General features: G+C 40.1%; 1 protein-coding gene and 1 long non-coding RNA gene across 2 annotated transcripts; both read right to left on the reverse strand.

Moving 5' to 3' along the window:
• Nucleotides 1-713: 713 nt before the first annotated feature.
• On the reverse strand, nucleotides 714-15552 carry LOC131248279 (putative glucuronosyltransferase PGSIP8). The gene is made up of 5 exons (XM_058248486.1): nucleotides 14885-15552; nucleotides 5671-5929; nucleotides 2245-2446; nucleotides 1994-2141; nucleotides 714-1527 (listed from the first exon to the last, which is right to left on the reverse strand). The coding sequence occupies exons 1-5, from the start codon at nucleotides 15163-15165 to the stop codon at nucleotides 987-989; spliced, it is 1431 nt and encodes a 476-aa protein (XP_058104469.1). The 5' UTR covers nucleotides 15166-15552; the 3' UTR covers nucleotides 714-986.
• Nucleotides 13032-14877, reverse strand: LOC131248280 (uncharacterized). Its single transcript, XR_009172182.1, has 2 exons — nucleotides 13970-14877; nucleotides 13032-13417 (listed from the first exon to the last, which is right to left on the reverse strand). It is a non-coding gene; the product is annotated as an uncharacterized LOC131248280 (long non-coding RNA).
• Nucleotides 15553-19578: the final 4026 nt, after the last annotated feature.

Consider the following 19578-nt stretch of genomic DNA (forward strand, 5'->3'; position numbering starts at 1 on the left):
GTCACGATATGAACATGGAAACAATCCACTTTTGGACTTTTTGGGGCATGGTTCAAATATGGAGCCATCAGATCAATGGATTGGATCATTGAATCAGCCAGCCCACTTGTAGAGCCAGAAACCCGAAGATGCTATTGAGTATCCTGGTTCGCAACTCTCTCTAGGGTAGTAGCCTAGTAGGGAGGCACATAAATAGGGAATGCCCATATAGTGGGCCAGTTATCAATGGATGAGAAATGGTTGGAGCTAGGTAAACTTAGAGAAGCCGCGGCTCCAGTTCTCTGAGATGCGATGATAAGGCCTGCCAGATGGACGCTCCCCGTTAAGAGTCCTGATCGTTATCTGAATAATGACAATTAATGGGCCAAAAGATGGACATTAATGGCTGTTATTCATATAGCGACGACCATTCTTCTTAAAGCCAGTACAGCAGTTTATTAAACAAAAAAAAAAAACAAAAAAGCGTCTTCGGTGATCACTTCTCCTACAGAAAAATACATCTGATGAATGGGGTCGGATGGAATGACCACGCGTGCCAAGTTGGGCCAAAAAAAAAAACAGAGAGTAAAAATTCCTAACAGAAAATGATGATTTTGGCCTTTTCACCGTGAGTCCCACATCTGAATAATTTAGGATGAATCGTGGGACATGAAGAGGGATAATCTTTCTGCATGGCCAGAAATGGAATAGAGGCAGGTCAGTTTGCTTCAATATTCATAGGAAAAACAGTCGTGGATTTGGAAATGAAACTTGAATTACAAATAAATCCAATGCCAATGCACAATAATCTTCTCATCAGTGAAGGATGATGATACCCCTCTTCACCATCGTTATATATGCAATCAAATACGATAACAATCAGACACTACTGATACAAGAACTCCTACCATCATACTTAAAAATTTGAGTGGTGAGATGGGATTAGTTGTCGAATCTTGTATCTTCTCTTGCAGCAGCATTGGATCAGGTTTGGACCTGTTCACCTTTCAATATAGCTTGCTGAATTCAGGCAGTTGTGGAGAATCACCCAATCTTGGAAAGAAGGCATCCCTCTCGAGTGAGACGTGCAAGCATGCCATCACCTTCTGCATCGATCCCCATGCGAGCGGGGCACAACAGAAGGCGTAGGCGAATACCGCCAAGGCCCGAACAAGCCCATCTGAATACCAAGGGCATGCCATGACGGCAAGCACGCCCAAGATCCCGAGCCATGGCATGAGGACCGGTAGAGCTGGCAGTAGGAAGGTGTTGACAATGATCGATGAGAGCGCTGATGAGCCAAGCAAGTAAAGTGACCAGCCCAAGATCGGGTGTATTGTCCGGGGAATGAGGAAGAAGGGAATCGTATAGGCAGCTAAGATGGACCACATGGCTGCCATCTTGAGCACAGCTTGCAAGTAGGTGAGGCTCTTGTCCGGACGGCGGTAACACAATTTGGATAGGTTGGGCCGTGCCAAACGGGTCACCACCATGACTACCAGGTACATAGCCGATTGGATCAATACGACAGGGACCTCTGCGCTGTACCTGTTTGGACGTCGATTCAGCCATTCCAAGTAAGAACACCAGAACAATGATGTTCACCAAATATTACAATAATGCCAATTCAATTGCATGAATGCATAATGTGACACTGCATTAGATACTTTTAAACTGTCAGAAAAGGCTTCTCTTTAATTTACTACTGATGACGAGATCATTGTTGGAAATTTGGAATTTCTTCGCTAATGATATCTCTTGTTTTGAGATTGCTTTAAGTTCATAAATTGCCAGGTCATGTTTGGATAAACAATTGAATCAAATTCTGAAAAACAGCCAACCATATTGCAGCTAGTATTCGTATAAAGCTCAGCCCAAGTTGAACTTTCAAAGTAATGTCACTGCAGTCCATGTTATTTATTGAGCTAGTTATCGCAATTCAATTTAATAGTGGATCCAAACGCGGCCTTATAATAGAAGAACAATGCAAATATGCACAAGCTGTCTATCTTACCCGAGGGTTTTCCGGCGTTTCTCGTGCCATGAGAGGCCCAAAGGTAAGACAGGCCATGACCACCAGTACCAAGGTTTCAACCATGGCGCACTTGGGAAAGTGATCACGCTGTTAGGTCCGCAGGGTATGCTCCACCGCAACTTCAGATCTGCGTTGAAAATGAATATGGTTTTAACATTAAGGAGAAGGGATTCCACAATTGCTGCCTTGAAATAGATATTACAGAAAGGTTCAAGCTTGTTTCTACTTACAATAATAGGAAGCATCCATCTGGTAGCCTAAAGGAAGGCGGAAGTAGCCATCAAGCTTCGTCCCATTACTAGGTGCATGGAACATTGGCTGGTCAAGCATGTCCGAGAAGTAACCCCCAAGAAAACCCTGATCTGCACCGTCCGGGTTGCTCAGGCCATTCTCCAACTCATGAAGCATGTTGTTGAAGACCTCCTTGGACGGCTGTAATCTCCAAGAGAAATAAAAAATGAGAAGAGATAATGCCATTAGCATGCATCATAGAAGTTCTATGCAAAGCATGCATGTTGAGCGGGACTTCTGATCCAGTGGGTCACCATGTGAATGAGGGATAGTCAAATATTACACTGGTTGAAAACTTTGAGAATTCATGCAGAGAGCTTCTGCCCATTAAATGTAGATCATTTGTTACGGTTGATTCATGACTAAGCCATTTCTGGCCCTACTTGTACATATGAGAGGCTGGTCCATTGTAGAAGAGTCTAGAGAAACCTAGAATACGCTAGTCTAATGGTGTCATCTAGTGATTTCAGGAGCAGTCCATGCTATAGTAGATTTGAGTAGAGATCTCTAGAAGGTTCTAAAATTCTCTCTCGAGTGTGGTAGCTAGGAGAAATGTGGAAGTGTATAATTATTTTAGTCTCTTTTGGCTGTTGGGTTAATGCAAGGTGGCGCAATTCAAGGCAATTGCATAAAGGGTCTAAAGTGTTCCTAGGTCCATGCACAGGTAAATCCTTACTTGAGACACGTATGGATGAATGCCATGTGGCTCAAGGGTCTAAAGTGTTCCTAGGTCTATATCAGTGTATCAAATAGCATTCATAGCGTATCGGTAGCGTACGCTACGTAGCGTAGCGTAGCGATTTCGCTATGTTCGAAATAGCGTTTTTTCCCTGTAGCGTGCGCTACAGGGGTCGTAGCGTACGCTACGGATATGTAGCGTATAACGCAGGTAGCGTACGCTACCTGTTTGGTATATAATTTTTTTTTTTGTTTTTTGTTTTTTGTTTTTTTTTTTGTTTTTTCAATGCAGGAAACAGTGGTGAACTCACACCACAAGCTAAACTTAAGTTAAAAAACAAAAAACCTAATTCTAAAGGGCTTTCACCCTCAAACCGCAGCAGCCGACGCAGCTGCTCTCCCCACCCTTCTATTTGGAGACACAAAATCTTCTCACAGGGCTAATCCGACGCTGCCGACGCTGCTTCTCTCCCCACCCTTCAATGCTGTGGTCGAAAGTAAGCTGCCAAGCGCAAACCGACGCTGCTGACGTTGCTCGCCTCCCCACTTTTCAATCGTGAGTTGGAAAAACTACTTCCAGAGGCAAACCGATTGCTGTGTAGCTTCAATATTTACAGTTTTCAGCGATTCAATCTCGTCTTGAGACAAAAATAGGTATGCTCCTTCCTTTTTTTTGAATTTTTTCAATGTACAATGAAAATAACTTGGTATTTTCAATTTTTTCTTCATTTTTTTCCCTTTTAAAATGCTAGTTACTGTCGGTTTAGTGTTCTTTATACTTTCTTTTTTTTCCTGTGGTATGGCCCATGTAGGCCCCGCTAAGGTGTGTGAAGGCGTGGGATGTGCGTTATTTTCTATGATGTGGCACACGTGGGGCCCACTGAGGTGCATGAAGGGATGGGATGTGCATTATTTTCTATGGTGTGGCCCACGTGGGGCCCACTAAGGTGCGTGAGGGGTGGATTTGCATTATTTTCTATGGTGGGCCCACTATATAATATTTATCATATATATATATATTAAAAAATAGAAGTATTGTGTAGCTTACGCTACACGCTACGCTATTTCGCTACATGCTACGGAGGGTTGAACGCTACGCAACACGCTACCGCTATTTAAAACACTGGTCTATATATAGGGGACTCATGTCAGACTCGCTTGAAGTTGTAATTTTCTCCTCCAATGCAGTACAAGCTTTCCCATTCCACTCTCGTATGTTTTCTTTGGGTTCTCTCGCATCCTAACTAGTTCTTGGTATTTACCACTGTGGTGTCAGTGGGGATAGGCTTACTCAAGTAGCTTGGGGATCACCTAGGAGCGCTGCACAAGTAAGGGTGTTAAGGTGTTAGCAAGTCCATGATGGTGCTCTGTTTTGAGTGGATTGCCAGAACCTTTGCATTACAAGATATGGCCCATCCACCTGGTGTCCATCAAATCAACAGCGTGAATGCAAGTGTGATATATACACGCAATATTTTCAGTATCAATAATATTAGTTGATATATCTCACCATACATCTTGTATTTCGTCTATGTGATACAAAGTACACAAGTAGTGCGATATATTCTACTAGTTCGATTCATTGAGCATTTTTGATTTTCGATTTTATTTTTTTTTACTATAAATTATATTAAATTAGTATCAAATGATTACAAATCCATGATTCTTCATCTCTTGCATGAAAAATCATGAATTTGGAGCTTCGATTTTGAGATTTGGGGGAAATGGGCTGAGTTGCGGAAAACTTGAAAAAAATTAAAACTTCTAATTTCTCACAAATTAGTTGCAATATGTGTTTAAACACAAAATTAAACATGTATATAGCCTGATTTAGTGTTTCTTGGTAATTTGAGGAATTTTTGAAAAAAAAAAAAGTTTTAAATTAAAATTGTTAAAATATTCTTTTTCAAAATTTCATTTCGATCGGTGGTTAATTAGCTCCCATTTCAGAGTGTTCAAGAGTATTTGATTAAAACATTATCACATACACTATAATTTTGAGATTTGAGGTAACATGGGCTGATTTGTGGAAATTGGAGAACTTGATTTTTTTTTTTTCCTCAAATTAGAGAGGACGAGTACCAACATTGTGCTATAGAGTATCTTTACTGGTATCATTCTACTATGACTTGGGCATGGTATTGTTAGTTTGTGGAGTAACAATACTATGCCTAGCCTCATCGAGATGGAAATGATGCTTTTAAGCCACCGCACGGCTCTGCGGATCTGAGCCAGGTATATTTCTAGTTTTTTACTTCTTTTGCTTTTGAATGTATTGTTCATGTTTCCATACATGTCTTCATACATTTATAAATTACATCAATATACCTACATCATTTTAGTTAGATAACACAAATTAGGACCATATATAAAGGAAACCTATTATGCGCACTTGTTTTTTATGATGTTTTGATTTTTAAGTGTATATTGATGTTTTTAAAAATAATTTTTAAAGTTTCATTGAAAATTATGACCAATTTTTCAATGTTTTCCCATGTTTCCCGACAACAACAATGCTTTACGCGATACAACTGATATGTACCCGTATTCCAAGGGTGTGGTACACTACGTGAAAACAATACAGAAAACATTATGCACAACTAGTGATGTATTTTATGCCCATGTTATTAAATACCAGGTAGATTCAAAGATAAGTCAAAATGTTTGATTAATGGTAAGCAGTATACCTGCAAGACAAAGAGGCCAGTATGGAAGATGCATGGATTGATGAAGACAGCGCAGAACTGGCCGCACTGGAAGAGCTCGTCAGTGTTCAGCAGGAAGAGATTGTCGGAATCTAGCATGACCACACGATCATAGTCCACCAGGCTCCATGCATACAACTTATTCAATGTCAGCTTGAACCTATTGTTGAAGTTATCCTGCTTCATGTATGGGTTCTCCATGTTCTTCACCATCACCACCTTCGCGCCATCTTCCTCTCTCCTGCCAAACGGGGGGGGGGGGGGGGGTGGGGGGAGGAAATTATACAAATAGACAATGATCCCAAATAGCTAGGACAATGCTACAATGATGATGCCGCATTAAAGGAGATGTGTACAATGCAAATGATGGGGCCACACACTTGCATGGAAATGCAAGCGGGGATGGGAAGGGTCAAGGGAAGGAGGGATGAACCAGCATTTACTTTTTAAAGAAGAATTTTGCACCATGGTTAAAAGACTAGGCGACTTGGATCGACTCATTCAGCCATGAGTTGAGCCAAGACTCGCTTAAATTGGGTGTACCTTGTGGTATTAACGACTCATATTGAAGTCACCAAAGCCATTCACACTACTCTCATAGGTGATATGACTCTAAAGCTTTAATGTTAGTGTTTTAAATAGCGTGTAGCGTATAGCGTGGTGTTTGGTCCTCTATAGTGTAGCGTAAGCTACACAATCCTTAATATTTTTTAATTAAAATAATAGAAAATATGATAAAATTTAAAAAATGCATAATTTCTATGAGTTCTTGACTACGAATCTGAATCATCAACCACTTACTTCCATACAAAATCTCTCTCTCTCTCTCTCTCTCTCTCTCTCTCTCTGCCTTTAGACATCTCTAAGTGCGAGTTTTTCTTTTATTTATTTATTGAAACATTACAAATTCATGATATAGACCGCAATTTGAATAGTTTGGATTGATTTATGTGCTCTATCCATGATATGGACCACAATTTGGATGGTCTAGATTAGTTTAATGTAGTGCCATGTGTCATAGGTACAAGTCATCACTATTTTAAAGTAGGTGTTAAACTAACATAGAAAAAACACTTTTAAAAAATGAGATTTCAGGTAGCTTACACTATCTATGCTACACACTACGCTACAGTGCATATAGCGTATGCTACATGTACTGTAGCTTATGCTACACACCTGTAGCTTATGCTACTTGGGAGTTACACTACGTAGCGTTTTCGCTACACTACAGCGCTACTAAAAAAAATAGAATGTGAGTAAGTTATATGATTCTAAAACTTCAACACGAGAGGGGATCTTAGGGGTTGTTTGGATGCCTGTAAAATTCGTTAGTTGTAAAGGGAGTACGGGTAAACAAATTATGAGGGCTACATTTGCCTGTAAGCCTATACACACATTACGACTTTTAGTTGTAATACAAAATTTAGAAAAAGTTATGTTTCATATTACAGGTAAAGCTGTTACAGCTAAAAAGACATTATACATGATAGAATATAGTTGTTGATATACACTCGTGATGTGTGGGGCCCACCGTAACGTGTACGGTACATCCAATCCATCCATCATGTGCTTCTGTTGATGCTCTCCTATATATATATATATATATATAACTAACTTGAATGATCATGAAATGGATCACATGTGAGGTAAGGGTGGGAAGTCTATTTAAAACTTTCAGATTGCATTTGGGGCCCACTGTGATGAGTGGAGGGCATCTAATCCATACACAACATGCATGCTTTGATGCTCTCTTAAGGCCCCGGAAAAAAATAAATAAAATCGCTTTTTATGTGATTTGTAACTTTTGGCGGGATTTACCATCCCTGAGCTCTATGTGGTGTGAATACCTACAACTTCCAAATACACAGTTAATAAATTACCACTTAAAGCCAAACATAATAGCAAGTAAACAATTTACGCTTACAACTAAAGTTGCAAGTTTTTACAACTTAAAACTTTACAGGCGTCCAAACAACCCCTTACTGAGAAGATAACCGGAATACTTTCTATATACGTATTGCATGGAAAGACTGAAAAAAACAGGCCCAAAATTAGAGCGTGAACCATCCATTCATCAGGTGTGCCACGCTTTCCTTGATCATTGGACCTGATTTTTCCTTTAACCAGCCAATTTTACTCGTACAAATGGGACCTACTCGAACTCGATGAGTAGATTGCCCAAGTCTGCAACCATTCACCACTTTTAACTCTCACTTCCATCAAGGTTATGCTCTACAGACTCAACTAGTTCGGGCCATGGCCCAGTGATCCAGACCATCAGACTGGAGCCCACATAGACGGTGGAGATTAAACAACCGAAATCTACATGAATATGCGAAAATGCAAATATATATATATATATATATATATATATATATGATGGCCAGGATCTTCCATTATCTAAACTCTCATCAGTCTTGAATGACTGAATAGCAGGCCCACTTGTTGAGATCCGTGGGTACTTCACACGTGCTAAAGATCGGAGTCATTCATCAGGTATGGCGTACTGGGATTATGCCATGTACTAAAAATCCTGGGAGGCTTTGAATTCAACCAGTTGGACTTTTATCCCTCACCACCCAGCTGTCACACACAAGTGTGACCTTCTCGGTCCAGGGCAGGTCCACAATATGCTCACCTGATGAATGGCTCAGATCAATGACCCGCTCCGTAGGAACGGATACCTGACATTTGCAGACCCTATCATTCCGGGTACCATTTTAACCTTTTCGTTGAGACAGATTCTCTGTATCGACTGAGGGCCACGTGATGACCCTTACTTCAAGGTATTGACTTGGGGCCATGGGATGGTGCGCCATGCTACTCACTCATTCATTCCTTTTTTTTAATAAACGATTTAGACCATACGTTTTACTTTAAGTGGGTTGAACGGTTAGAATTGTGATTCAGGTGCATCCCATATCGTGGATTGGACCTAATTTATAATAATTTTATGGGCAGTCGAAAGAAGAAAAAATGACACAATCAAAGATGTTCTTGATATGTACTGGCAATTTAAAGGTAACCATTCATGTTGTAGACAATTGATCAGAGATGGAAAGGAATGTCTGACCAAACGATTCTTGAAAAATACTAGCCACAATCTACTGTCATCTTCAGACATGATGGATGAATCACTCTTAGCAACTTGACTCTAACTCATACAGACTTTCCATTTCACTGGGCATCAATCAGATAGTTAGGATCATCTGATTAAAGTGATTCTTGAAGGATATATGGAATCCATTGATTGTCTTGTTTTTTGTTACATTCAGTGTGCACAGCACGTTTTGGCGGACACTGGTTCGATGTTTATAATTATCGAATCAAAGTAATCACCAAAGGAATGTGCAATCAAAGTTGGGACCACATGATTAGTGGTTTGGATGCAGCATATTACGACTGATACGAGCAATAAGTTTGAAATGGCCATTGATTGATTGGATGATGAGTTGGATCGCATTCAGTTTGAAACGCAAGGACTTATCATTTATTAATTCCTTGCTTTTAGAGGAAGAAATGCCCATCACTCTTCACTAAAGGTTAAATATTAAAAATAAAAATAAATTAACATGGTTTTTGGTTTAAGGATTTTGCTGCACCCACAAGCACCTCAAACACCTGATATATGGTTTCCGCACGAACCTGAGCCGTGCATCAAGTGGGGCCATCATGTCGGTGACATGGCAAAGAATCCAGCCTGGCATAACTCATCAAGCGTGGCACCCGTGTATGAAAACAATGGACGGTCCGCATCAATCCTAAAGGTGTGGCTCGCTTGATAAATAAACCCGGCCTAATATTTTGCACCAAACATCAGCAGCTGGATACCACCTGCTCAACTTGAATGTTCTCACACATGCTGGTTTGACACGTGCGAGCACTGGTAGAGGTGTTGGCTTGGCAAACAAAGGAATTTTCAGTGTTTGCGGTAGTAATCGATGGAAATTTGGTCATTTTGCAAATGACAGTGCATCTGGAAACGTTAACCAGGCATTTCTTTGTCTTTTCCATTTCTTAATACAGAGTGCTAGTGTGACACACACACACACACACACAAAGATCGGACTGTGATGATCATGCCATCTTTTTCGAAAAGGAAATGGCGCCAAAAAGTGCCACTAATAGAGGCAGCAGTTTGAGCAATAGCGGCCAAAAAGTTTTAAGTGGAGTTGTAGGATACTCAGGCTGCGTATGATGCTTGGTACTCAGGCACTCAGAAATAGCACACGTGGCACATATTAAGTCAATAAAACCGACTATATTGTGCAGCCCGTTGGGATTGGTTGAATAATCCTAAACTCTTGACCCGAGGACACTTCTTTGTGGAAACAAGACCGTTGGATATTTTTCATTTTTAACCGTCCAAAACCAGTCAACTAATCCGATGGTCAAATAAAAAAAAAAAAAGGTTAATGTTTGGTTTATGATTATATGATATATCTACACCAGGTACCCTAATTTGGACGGTTTAACTAAACCATTTGTGTGCCAAGTTCGTCAATCAAAATAATTTCTAAGTTCCTGCGTAACATCCATCACACTCTACCAGAGCATCAAAGTTTTTCTCTTTTGGGTGGTGGAGATGTGCCAGTGGCTTTAAAATGACTGGGGTGTCATTTTCGTGGATTCTACCATCCCCCATCTCCAAAAACAATCACCACAACACGTTACGTCCCACAGGCCACACTTCACACCGAGAGAAGCCATTTCCCACCACTAGCTGGTGGAGTCTCGGAATCCCTGTGAACTCTTACCGCCAAATTTTCAAAAGGATGGCGCGAGAACTGCATTGCCCCCAACAACTCAAGGTAGAGATGTTACCACGCAACTGCCCGTGGACCACCGGCACACCAAATATTTTTCCCACGAAAGGAAGAATAAAACCTTTCTATTGTTTGCAAGCCTTTTCTTTCCTTCTCCCTCTTTTGGAAATTTTTGTCTCCTGGCGCAATATGTAGTAGAGACAGAGAAAGTGTAAATGCTAGCAGCTGAACACACCCTCCAAAGTATCAATTTTTTTTATTTTTTCAAAAAAATATAGTTTTACTTTTCTAAAATAAAAAGATACACCCTAATTTTTTTGAGGTCTTAAGCTAGATATTTAGTAAGTGTAACAATAGCCATAAATGCCACCAACCTATCATTATGATACATGACGGTCGTTACAACACTTTGGGGGAAAAAAAACATCCACCTATATCAGCCGCCTAACAGCTCTTTTTTTCATAATGGCCATTAATGGTTGCCACTGTTACCAACCCGCCATAATGCGTAATGGTTGCCATTGTTACCAACTAATTGGATCACAAGTTATGTTTCACCCAGTGGATAACTTCCAACCTATTACGTTAGGTATGTCCTACCATGAGGATCACCTCGGTCAACTTCCAACCTATTAAGTGCAGGTGAAATCGAACACTTCCCATAGGTATGTCCTACCATGAGGATCACCTCGGTCAACTTCAAACCTATTAAGTGCAGGTGAAATCCAACACTTCCAATAGGTATGTCCTACCATGAGGATCGCCTTGTATAGAAATCAACCTTGTCTGCTCATCAGGTGGGCCACATGATAAAAAGTGTAGTTAGCAAAATACAAGTGTGGTCTACTCAATGAGCAGATATAACATTTTTTCATAAGGTTGTACTCATGATGGGGCTAACCTATTGGATAAGTATGATGTTACACACATGAATGATTAAAAGTCATTACTGGGTTGACTGTAACTTATAGACCAACTGGTTGGACTTGACACCTCAAATTTTTTGGGCTTATCTGGATCGTAGAAAAAGAGAAGAAAGGAAAATAGATACCTCATGCTATTTTAAAATTTTCAGCTGGACTTTGACACCTTAAATTGTTTGGGCTTATATGGATAGTAGAAAAAGAGAAAAAAGGAAAAATGAATAACTTTTGCTATTTTAAAATTTCCACGGTATGTAAGTAGTAGTGAAAATATTTAATTTCAAAATGCAATTACAATCTAAAAATTATGGTCAAATTCTTATCAAATATGAATAACTTTTATGAGAGCTTTACTTGAAGTTTTACTTGTTTTCCAAATAATTTCTATAAAATGAATACGTGGGCTAGACCAAATGGGCACACAAGTTCATGATCCGGACTGGAACCGAGATTTGATGATCAATCTAATGGGATAAACGGTTAGATTACATGTGCAATTAAGATGATCAGTGGATGGCTATTATAGTTTAAGGATATTTATTTTAGTTAATTTTTTATTAGTGTTTAATTATTTCTCTTTTGTATTTCTGTAAATTTTTAGTGAGCCAATTTTGAAATATCAAATAATGTCTACATGATACAAAGTTGGTCCCATTTGATAGTCCATTAAGCTAGTTTTCAAACTAATCCAAGATCATGCAATTCCGACTCTATTTGAGCAAGTTATGACCAATTTATTTAATGCCTATGTGGTAGCAACGGAATTTACGAGCATTCTGATTCTTTTTTGTTATTAAGATTTCTCTACTTTGTTTAATTATATATAAAACTATATTATAGAGGTATAATGTATTACGAAGATGATTTCATTAAAACTCCTTTGGTTTGTTATTTGGAAAATAATAATAATAATAATATTTTGCATGAGATTTGGAAAAAAGGGCTTTTAGTAGTTTAGAACTTCGTTAGAAGATTATTGAGTTCTTTCTCACAATTTCGTTCTTCTAATTTTAACCTATTTGCTTCTCCTTTTGGAGCTTGCATCATCATGAGAACATGCTTCCCCTGGAAAATCGTGAAAAATCATCTTTAGATACGAGGCACTTACGGTACAACCCTTCCATCATCTTTAGCAACTACAAATAGTACAAAGAGTATTAATGCTGCGGCAGGAAAATGACACGGATTGTGTGGTGACCCTGCTACTAATGATGTCCGTGGTGACCCAACGCCGTCAGATCTGACCGGCGCATCTGCTACTTTCAAAGTTGGAGCCCATGGATTTTCATGCAAAGCATGTTTGTCAATTATACGGTGAGCCTGCCACCACCAATGTCCGTAGACCCAATGTAGCGGGTTTTAATTGGGCCACGTGCCTCTAGCAAAGATGGAACCCCGCTCCGCCTGGAAGAAGTGAGGTGGAGACGTAATCAACCGACCCATCTTAGACAATGCTCAAAGTCACTATGGAAATTGGTGGTGGAGAAGGTGGATTGAGTCCTGCCCCTGCTCAGACGTACACCGTCCTGGTAGGTATTTTGTGGGGGCCACTGTGATGCGTGCATTTTATCCATGCCGTCCATTAATTTTGCCAAATCGTTTTAGGGCATGACTCAAAAACGAGGCCGATCAAAAACTCAACTGGACTACACGGTAAAGATTGAACCACCACCATTAAAAACATCTTCGGAGCTGCAAAAGTTTGATCAAGTTTGATATTTGTGTTTTTATTTAATTCTGGTCTAAGCGAACTTATAAACAGGTTGGATTGCAAATAAACATGATCCTGGGCCCTAGAAGGTTTTAACGGTGCGTCGGCGTCAGAACCTACCTCTTTTTTGCCGCATGCGCGAAAATGTTTTGTCAAAATGGATTGATTGTGGGGATAAAACATATACAAAACGGTGGCCACACAGAGCCCCTACCATGACCAAGTCCGTCGTGGCAAGGGCAGGACTCAATCCGCTCCGCTGGTATTTGAAAGCTGTTAGGTACGACACACGACGGGGACATCTTTGTCAGATACACGTGGCCCGTTCCCTATGGAAACGGATTGCCTACTCCCCCTGCCACTAGCCCCGTGACTGGTGGTCGGTGCTCCGTGGGCCCCACCATGATGTATATGTTTCATCTATTCCGTTCATCCATTTTTACAGATCATTTTATACTTCGTCCCAAAAATGAGAGGGAGATAAATCTCAGGTGGACCACACCACAGGAAAACAATAGTGATTGGATATCCACCATTAAAATCCTCCTAAGGTCCACTGTACTGTTCATTTGACATCCAATCTGTTGTTTAGGTCATAAAGGACCAGATGAATGGAAGAAACAAAAATCAGCTTGATCGAAAACTTTTATGGCCCCAAAAAGGTTTTTAATGCTCGACACTCATTCAACACTGTTTCTTATAATGTGGTCCACTTAAGATTGGACTATATCTAATTTTTTGTATCATACCATAAAATGATCTGAAAAAATAGATGGACGGAATGGATGAAACGCATACATCATGATGGGCCCACAGAGCATCGACCATCAGCCTTTGGCCGGCGGCAGGGGGAGTAGCCAATCCGTTTCCGTTCCCTATACAATCCTGTAACGATAGTCGCCACGGAGGTCGGTCGTGGTTGGGTCACCGACTCACCGAGCAATGCGCGTCCGCAGGAAAAGTAGACCGATGACCTGCGGCGTCATGGACGATGCATTGAGAATCTTTTTTAAAAGAAGATCACAACCGTTGGATTTGGGCTCCACAGAGAGACCGCTGAGAACAGAATACTACATCCGTCTACTTTCAACTGAAAAAAAGTCTCTTAATGGTGACTAGGATATTCCAATTTGCGCAATTTTCGAGTCCATCCGTACTGAGACTCAACAGGCCAATGGTCTGGATTTCCAAACCGTGGGCCCTACATGTCAAAACTGAAAATTCAAAACCGATTTATGATGTTCCTAAGTGCGGTCCACGCATCATAAATATCCATTCCAATGGAAATTTGAACTCATGTCTCCCTCGCTTTCGATAATCATGATCGCATGAGAGAGTGCGATGATCGGAACCGTCCATTTCCGGGATGCCTTGCTATTGTGATACTTAGGAGTTAGGACAGACGATTCTGAGCATCTTTATGTGCAGATGAATTTAAAACATTAAAAGGTAAATTTCAATGGTTGGCACTTAAATTCAAAAATCAGTTGTCAGGATCATCACTGACGCTTGATTAATGGACCATGGTTTGCTAACGAAAGTATCTTGGAAATTGACGGTTCAAATCATCAAACCATCGCAGCATGTGGTCCCCAATAAAGGGGATCGTGAGTCGCGACATAGGCGAGTTTTATTAGACGGGTAACTCCATAGACCGACAGATGAGTAAATAGCGGGGCCACGTGCGTTTGTCAACGAAAAGTAGTTCACATGCGTCGTTAAGCGCGTGCGCGTGTGTGCGCGCGTGTGGGAGGGTGAGAGAGAGAGAGAGTGAGAGAGAGAGAGAGCTGTCTTACAGAGCTTGAATCCACCGAACTGGAACATCGAGGGAGGCAATCACCACGAGATCGGCTTCCACCTTCAGCTTCGTCAGCGATCTGAGCATGACCCGCAGCGCCACGTAGAACTCGTAGTCCCGCGGCGTCCCCATGTACATCATCGCCGCATACGCGTTCCGGAAACGCTGCTGCTCCTCGGCCCCGATCGCCGATCCAATCGCTGCAAGAAGCACTACCACCACAAGCAAACCACTCCACCAAAGCCCTAACCCTTGATTTCTCCTCAATCTCTCCTCCATTTTCCCTCTCTCTTTCAGCCCTCTCTAAAATCCAACACCCAAAATCATCAAATCAGACCCTAAAGATCAGATCTAACTACAGAGAAAATGAAAACGAAGAGAACCGATTGTCTCTCCTTTCCTTCCATTCTCCACTTCTCTACATCAGCAGCTCCACAACCCAAACAGAAGATTTCCGGCCGTTTCCTCTTTAGGAGCTGGAATCCACGGCTCGACACGGAGAATGCGCGCCGGAAATCTCAGGTTTCCCGTAGCCTGGGGAGAGTTGCAGAGGAGTGAAAAAGGGGAAGTTGAAAGAGCAGGTTCTCTTCTTCTCTCTCAAGAGAAGAATCCAAGAAATGCCCTAAAAAAAAGCCAAAACCGGCTTGCATCGGTTTTACTTGTGGGTTTTCATTTTAAGAATATTTATAGATATACGGATAACGCGCCCATGCGGGCCCCGCTTTTGCAGCCGGTGACGACGTGTCCTTTTGCCACGTGGCGTCTATCCTTTCGCATATTCCGTGTCCGATCGCTGCGTGAAACTTCCGTTCATTTTCCTCTCACGGTACACGTGGCACACATGTGTATTATAATGACTGTCCATCTTGTGGGCCACACTGTTGATGAGCTGAAACCCAACAGGCAGCAGCTATCATACAGCTCTGACTATCCAGTATCCAGTTGGGGCGTGGATTCGTACAACGCTCGCCAGGACCTAGCTGGAGACGACGGTCCTGTCAAGGGCTCTATTAGTTCCAATGTGGTGTATGTGTTTTATCCACGCGGTCCATCCATTTTGAAAAATTATTCTAGCTACCAAACCCAAAAATAAGGTAGATTTAATGCTCAAATGGACCACACCACAGAAACAGTAGGGATTGAATTCCTATCGTCCAAAACTTGTTGGGGCCACATAAGTTTTGAATCAAGCTGATATTTATATTTTCCTCATATCCAGGTCTATGTCACCTTATAAACAGGTTGGATGACAAATAAACATCACGGTGGGCCCATGAAGGTTTCAACGGTGGGATCATTATCACCATTGCTTCCTGTGGTGTGGTCCACTTGAGCATTTTATCTGCCCCAATTTCGAGCTCATCATTTAAAATGATTTTTCAAAATGGATGAACAGCTTGGATAAAACACATGCACCATGGTGGGCCCCACAGAGCCCCGGACCGTTCGTCTCTGGCTTTGATCTGCCCCAATTCTGAGCTTTTACTGTCGAATTTGGGCTACTGCTATATCGATTACTTCTGCAGGCAGCTTATCTCATGTCCGTTCCATTGCCTTTTAGATTATGGCCCATCTACGAGGTGGGCCCATCTGATCAACGGTCACCGTTACCCTTTTCTTCACCAGCATCTTGATATTGCAACTGGCGTGGATTTTTCTAATACACGAACCAGCATAATGCCATTTCCTACTTTGAGAAAGTAGTCAAAATATTAATAAAAGCTTAACCGAAGATATTACTCTTGTGAGGTTCGCTAATTAAAAAAACATTTGGTAGCCGCACACATGCACACGCGGGCGTACTTATCAACTAATATGACACGTGTATTAGATCCGAGCTTTCCATCAGATGAGAAGCACAATTTAGAAATTAATTCATAAAAATCAAGCTATTTCACAACTGAGTTAGGCTACAGCTATCAAAAGAGAATGGCAGGAAAAAACCTTTGACCGTAAATTTAAGTTGCATGTTGTGGCATACCTGAAAATCAAAATTAATTAATTATTTTAGAATGAAATATAATCATCATTTAAAACCCCATGGAAGGCTCAGATCTCGCATACGTTTTTAAATTTTCACATGTGCTTGCGTATCGATGCGTACGGAGGTACACGCGCGTGGAATTAGCAAATGGACAGGAATATATCCTGATATTACAAGTGGGCCGACTTACTGTAATGGCATAGGTCGGGACTGTAACCGTTGGATCCGGTTAATGTTGGGTGAATGAAACAAAGAAATAAAACGACATAACGCTTTTCTGCATCAGAAAACCTTCTGAGATTGAAAATTCCTGTAATTTGGAATCAATGGCCCACAAGAACAAAGGTCTGTAAATAATCAAAATGCTAATTTATTCCAACAAGTTATTTACGTATCTTCCATCGAAGGTGAGGCCCATCTTTTAAACGGTTTGGAAAACATGATCTCATATTCAAAACCTGTAATCCTACGTGTCCTACTGCAATAGGTTGGGATGTGTACTGAGACTACCCTACTGTTAAATGATTCTACGCCGAGCATATATGCTGAGATTGCGTGTATGCAATCTCCACCACCAATGGTGTTGGGCGGTGGCCTACAATGGTTTGTGGGCCCACCTGAGGTGGCATGTTCCACGTGACAGGCTTTGTTTGTGTATATACTCGATTCCAGTGTATGATGTTGTACATTAAATCGTTGTTGCATGCAGTAGGTCTATCAGAATAAGACAAGGAGAGGCATAAGAAGGCGTGAAGATGGCCGTGATGCTCTTATCTTGGACTTTGCTGTAGCTTTTATTTGATAAGATTTTACTAACGGCATGTCACGTGGAGCTCACGTGGGGTATGGCACGTGCTGAATTCTTAAATTTTGTTTAATTTTTAAAATTTTGATTACTTTACATAAAAATCAGAGAAATGGGTGGGAAATGATGGGGATATATGTTATAGAAATAAATGATGAAATGTTTTTCAATGATTATCAATTCATTTTTATTTTTTCCGGTGTTATTTTACATGTCATATATAAAAGAAAAAAAAAGAATCAATTATTGTTTAAAAGACTTTTTTTTTTGGTAAAATATAAGCCGTATAAATATTTAATAGAGTATAATATAAATCATCTTTTAATTGTAAATACTAATCATAATTTTTAATTTTTTAAAATATTCCAAGCTTCATTTCTTTTCATGCCAATTTAGGTTGCATTTGTAGGCTTAAGGATTTTTTAGTCCTCATGAAGTGAATCAACGAGAAAGGAGAGACAATTATACATGTAAATTTTTATCATTAATTGTTTTTTTTTTTTGTAAGAAAAATAAATTTCAAGTATAATATATATATATATATATATATATATATTAAAAGTAAATAAATATATTATATATTAAAAGTTTTTAAAATTTTAAATTAGATTGGGGAATTAAGATCTACATAAGGATGGTGAGATGTGGGACTATATGGTCACTTTTTGGCACTTTATTATGCAAACTTGCATGTTACAAAGAGTTTAAAATTGCTTAATTTGGCTGGTAATTGCATGTATTTATTGGGGGACTGTGGAAGCACACATATATGAATTTAGGAGAGTAATCCAATTGCACCAAGCAAACGTAATAATTTAACGTGAAAAAACCCTTGCGGGAAAGAAAACCACAGCACAAAGTGACAGATGATCATTATGAAAGTAGAAATTATAAAGAGAAAGAGCTTACCCGATTCAAACAATCTCACATCTCACCCTTATTACACCCTTTGAATAGACAAATTAGAAATCCTACTTATCCTTTCTAATCCCACTTTTATATATATATATAGAAGGATCCCAAGCAAAATCAGAAACAAATCCTGCAAAATTGCAACTCTACATAAAATTGCGTGGAAACTATCGATGACATCGAAACTAATCCTTCGATGGCATCGAAATAACACCTTAACTGTCCAAAGACAAAGCATGATTTTTTGAAAATTCTCGATTGCCTTGAGCCATGTTCGATGACATCGAAGGTGCCATCGAACAGCTTCCGATGGCCTTAAAAGAATGCCATGATAGTCCAGTGACCAGTTCGAGAAAAATTGAAAAATCTCGATGGGATCGAGTACTATTGAATGCCATCGAAGGTGACATCAAACAGTTTGTCGATGGCATCGACATACCCTATATCTGACTATATTTAAGTTATTAAATACAACAGTATTGTCATGTGGTAATTGTTTTTAAAAAAAAAAAAAAAAAAAAACTATTGTGTAAATCTCTTTATTTAAAATAGACAGAAATAACTGTTATAAGAAAAAATCATGCCATCGAAGGACATTTCTCGTCGGGTTTACAATGTGTGGAGAAGTTTTCAAACTAAGATTCGGGTAGGAATAGTTTTAAGTCGGCCTGCAAACATCATATGTAGCTTCAACCTTAAAAGTTAATCCTAACAAAGCTCGTTTTCCCATAGCCCTAAGTTGGTCATATAAATGCTTTCGGAGACATTTGATTTCAGACGGGTGCTAAGGAAGTGGTAGTACCCCTTGTGGAACTCTGCTAACTTCTTCCTCATAATGATCGATTTCATCAACATTCTTGTAATTCCTAGTGGGGCAATTGTGTTAGGAAAGGATTGGCGGATGAGGGAGAGAAATCCCCATAGTGGGGCAAGATGGCTTATCAGTATATACATGTGTAGAAAGTAGAGAATGAGCTAAACTAAGATACAA

The sequence above is a fragment of the Magnolia sinica genome, chromosome 6, assembly GCF_029962835.1.
Source record: "Magnolia sinica isolate HGM2019 chromosome 6, MsV1, whole genome shotgun sequence".
NCBI lineage: Eukaryota > Viridiplantae > Streptophyta > Magnoliopsida > Magnoliales > Magnoliaceae > Magnolia > Magnolia sinica.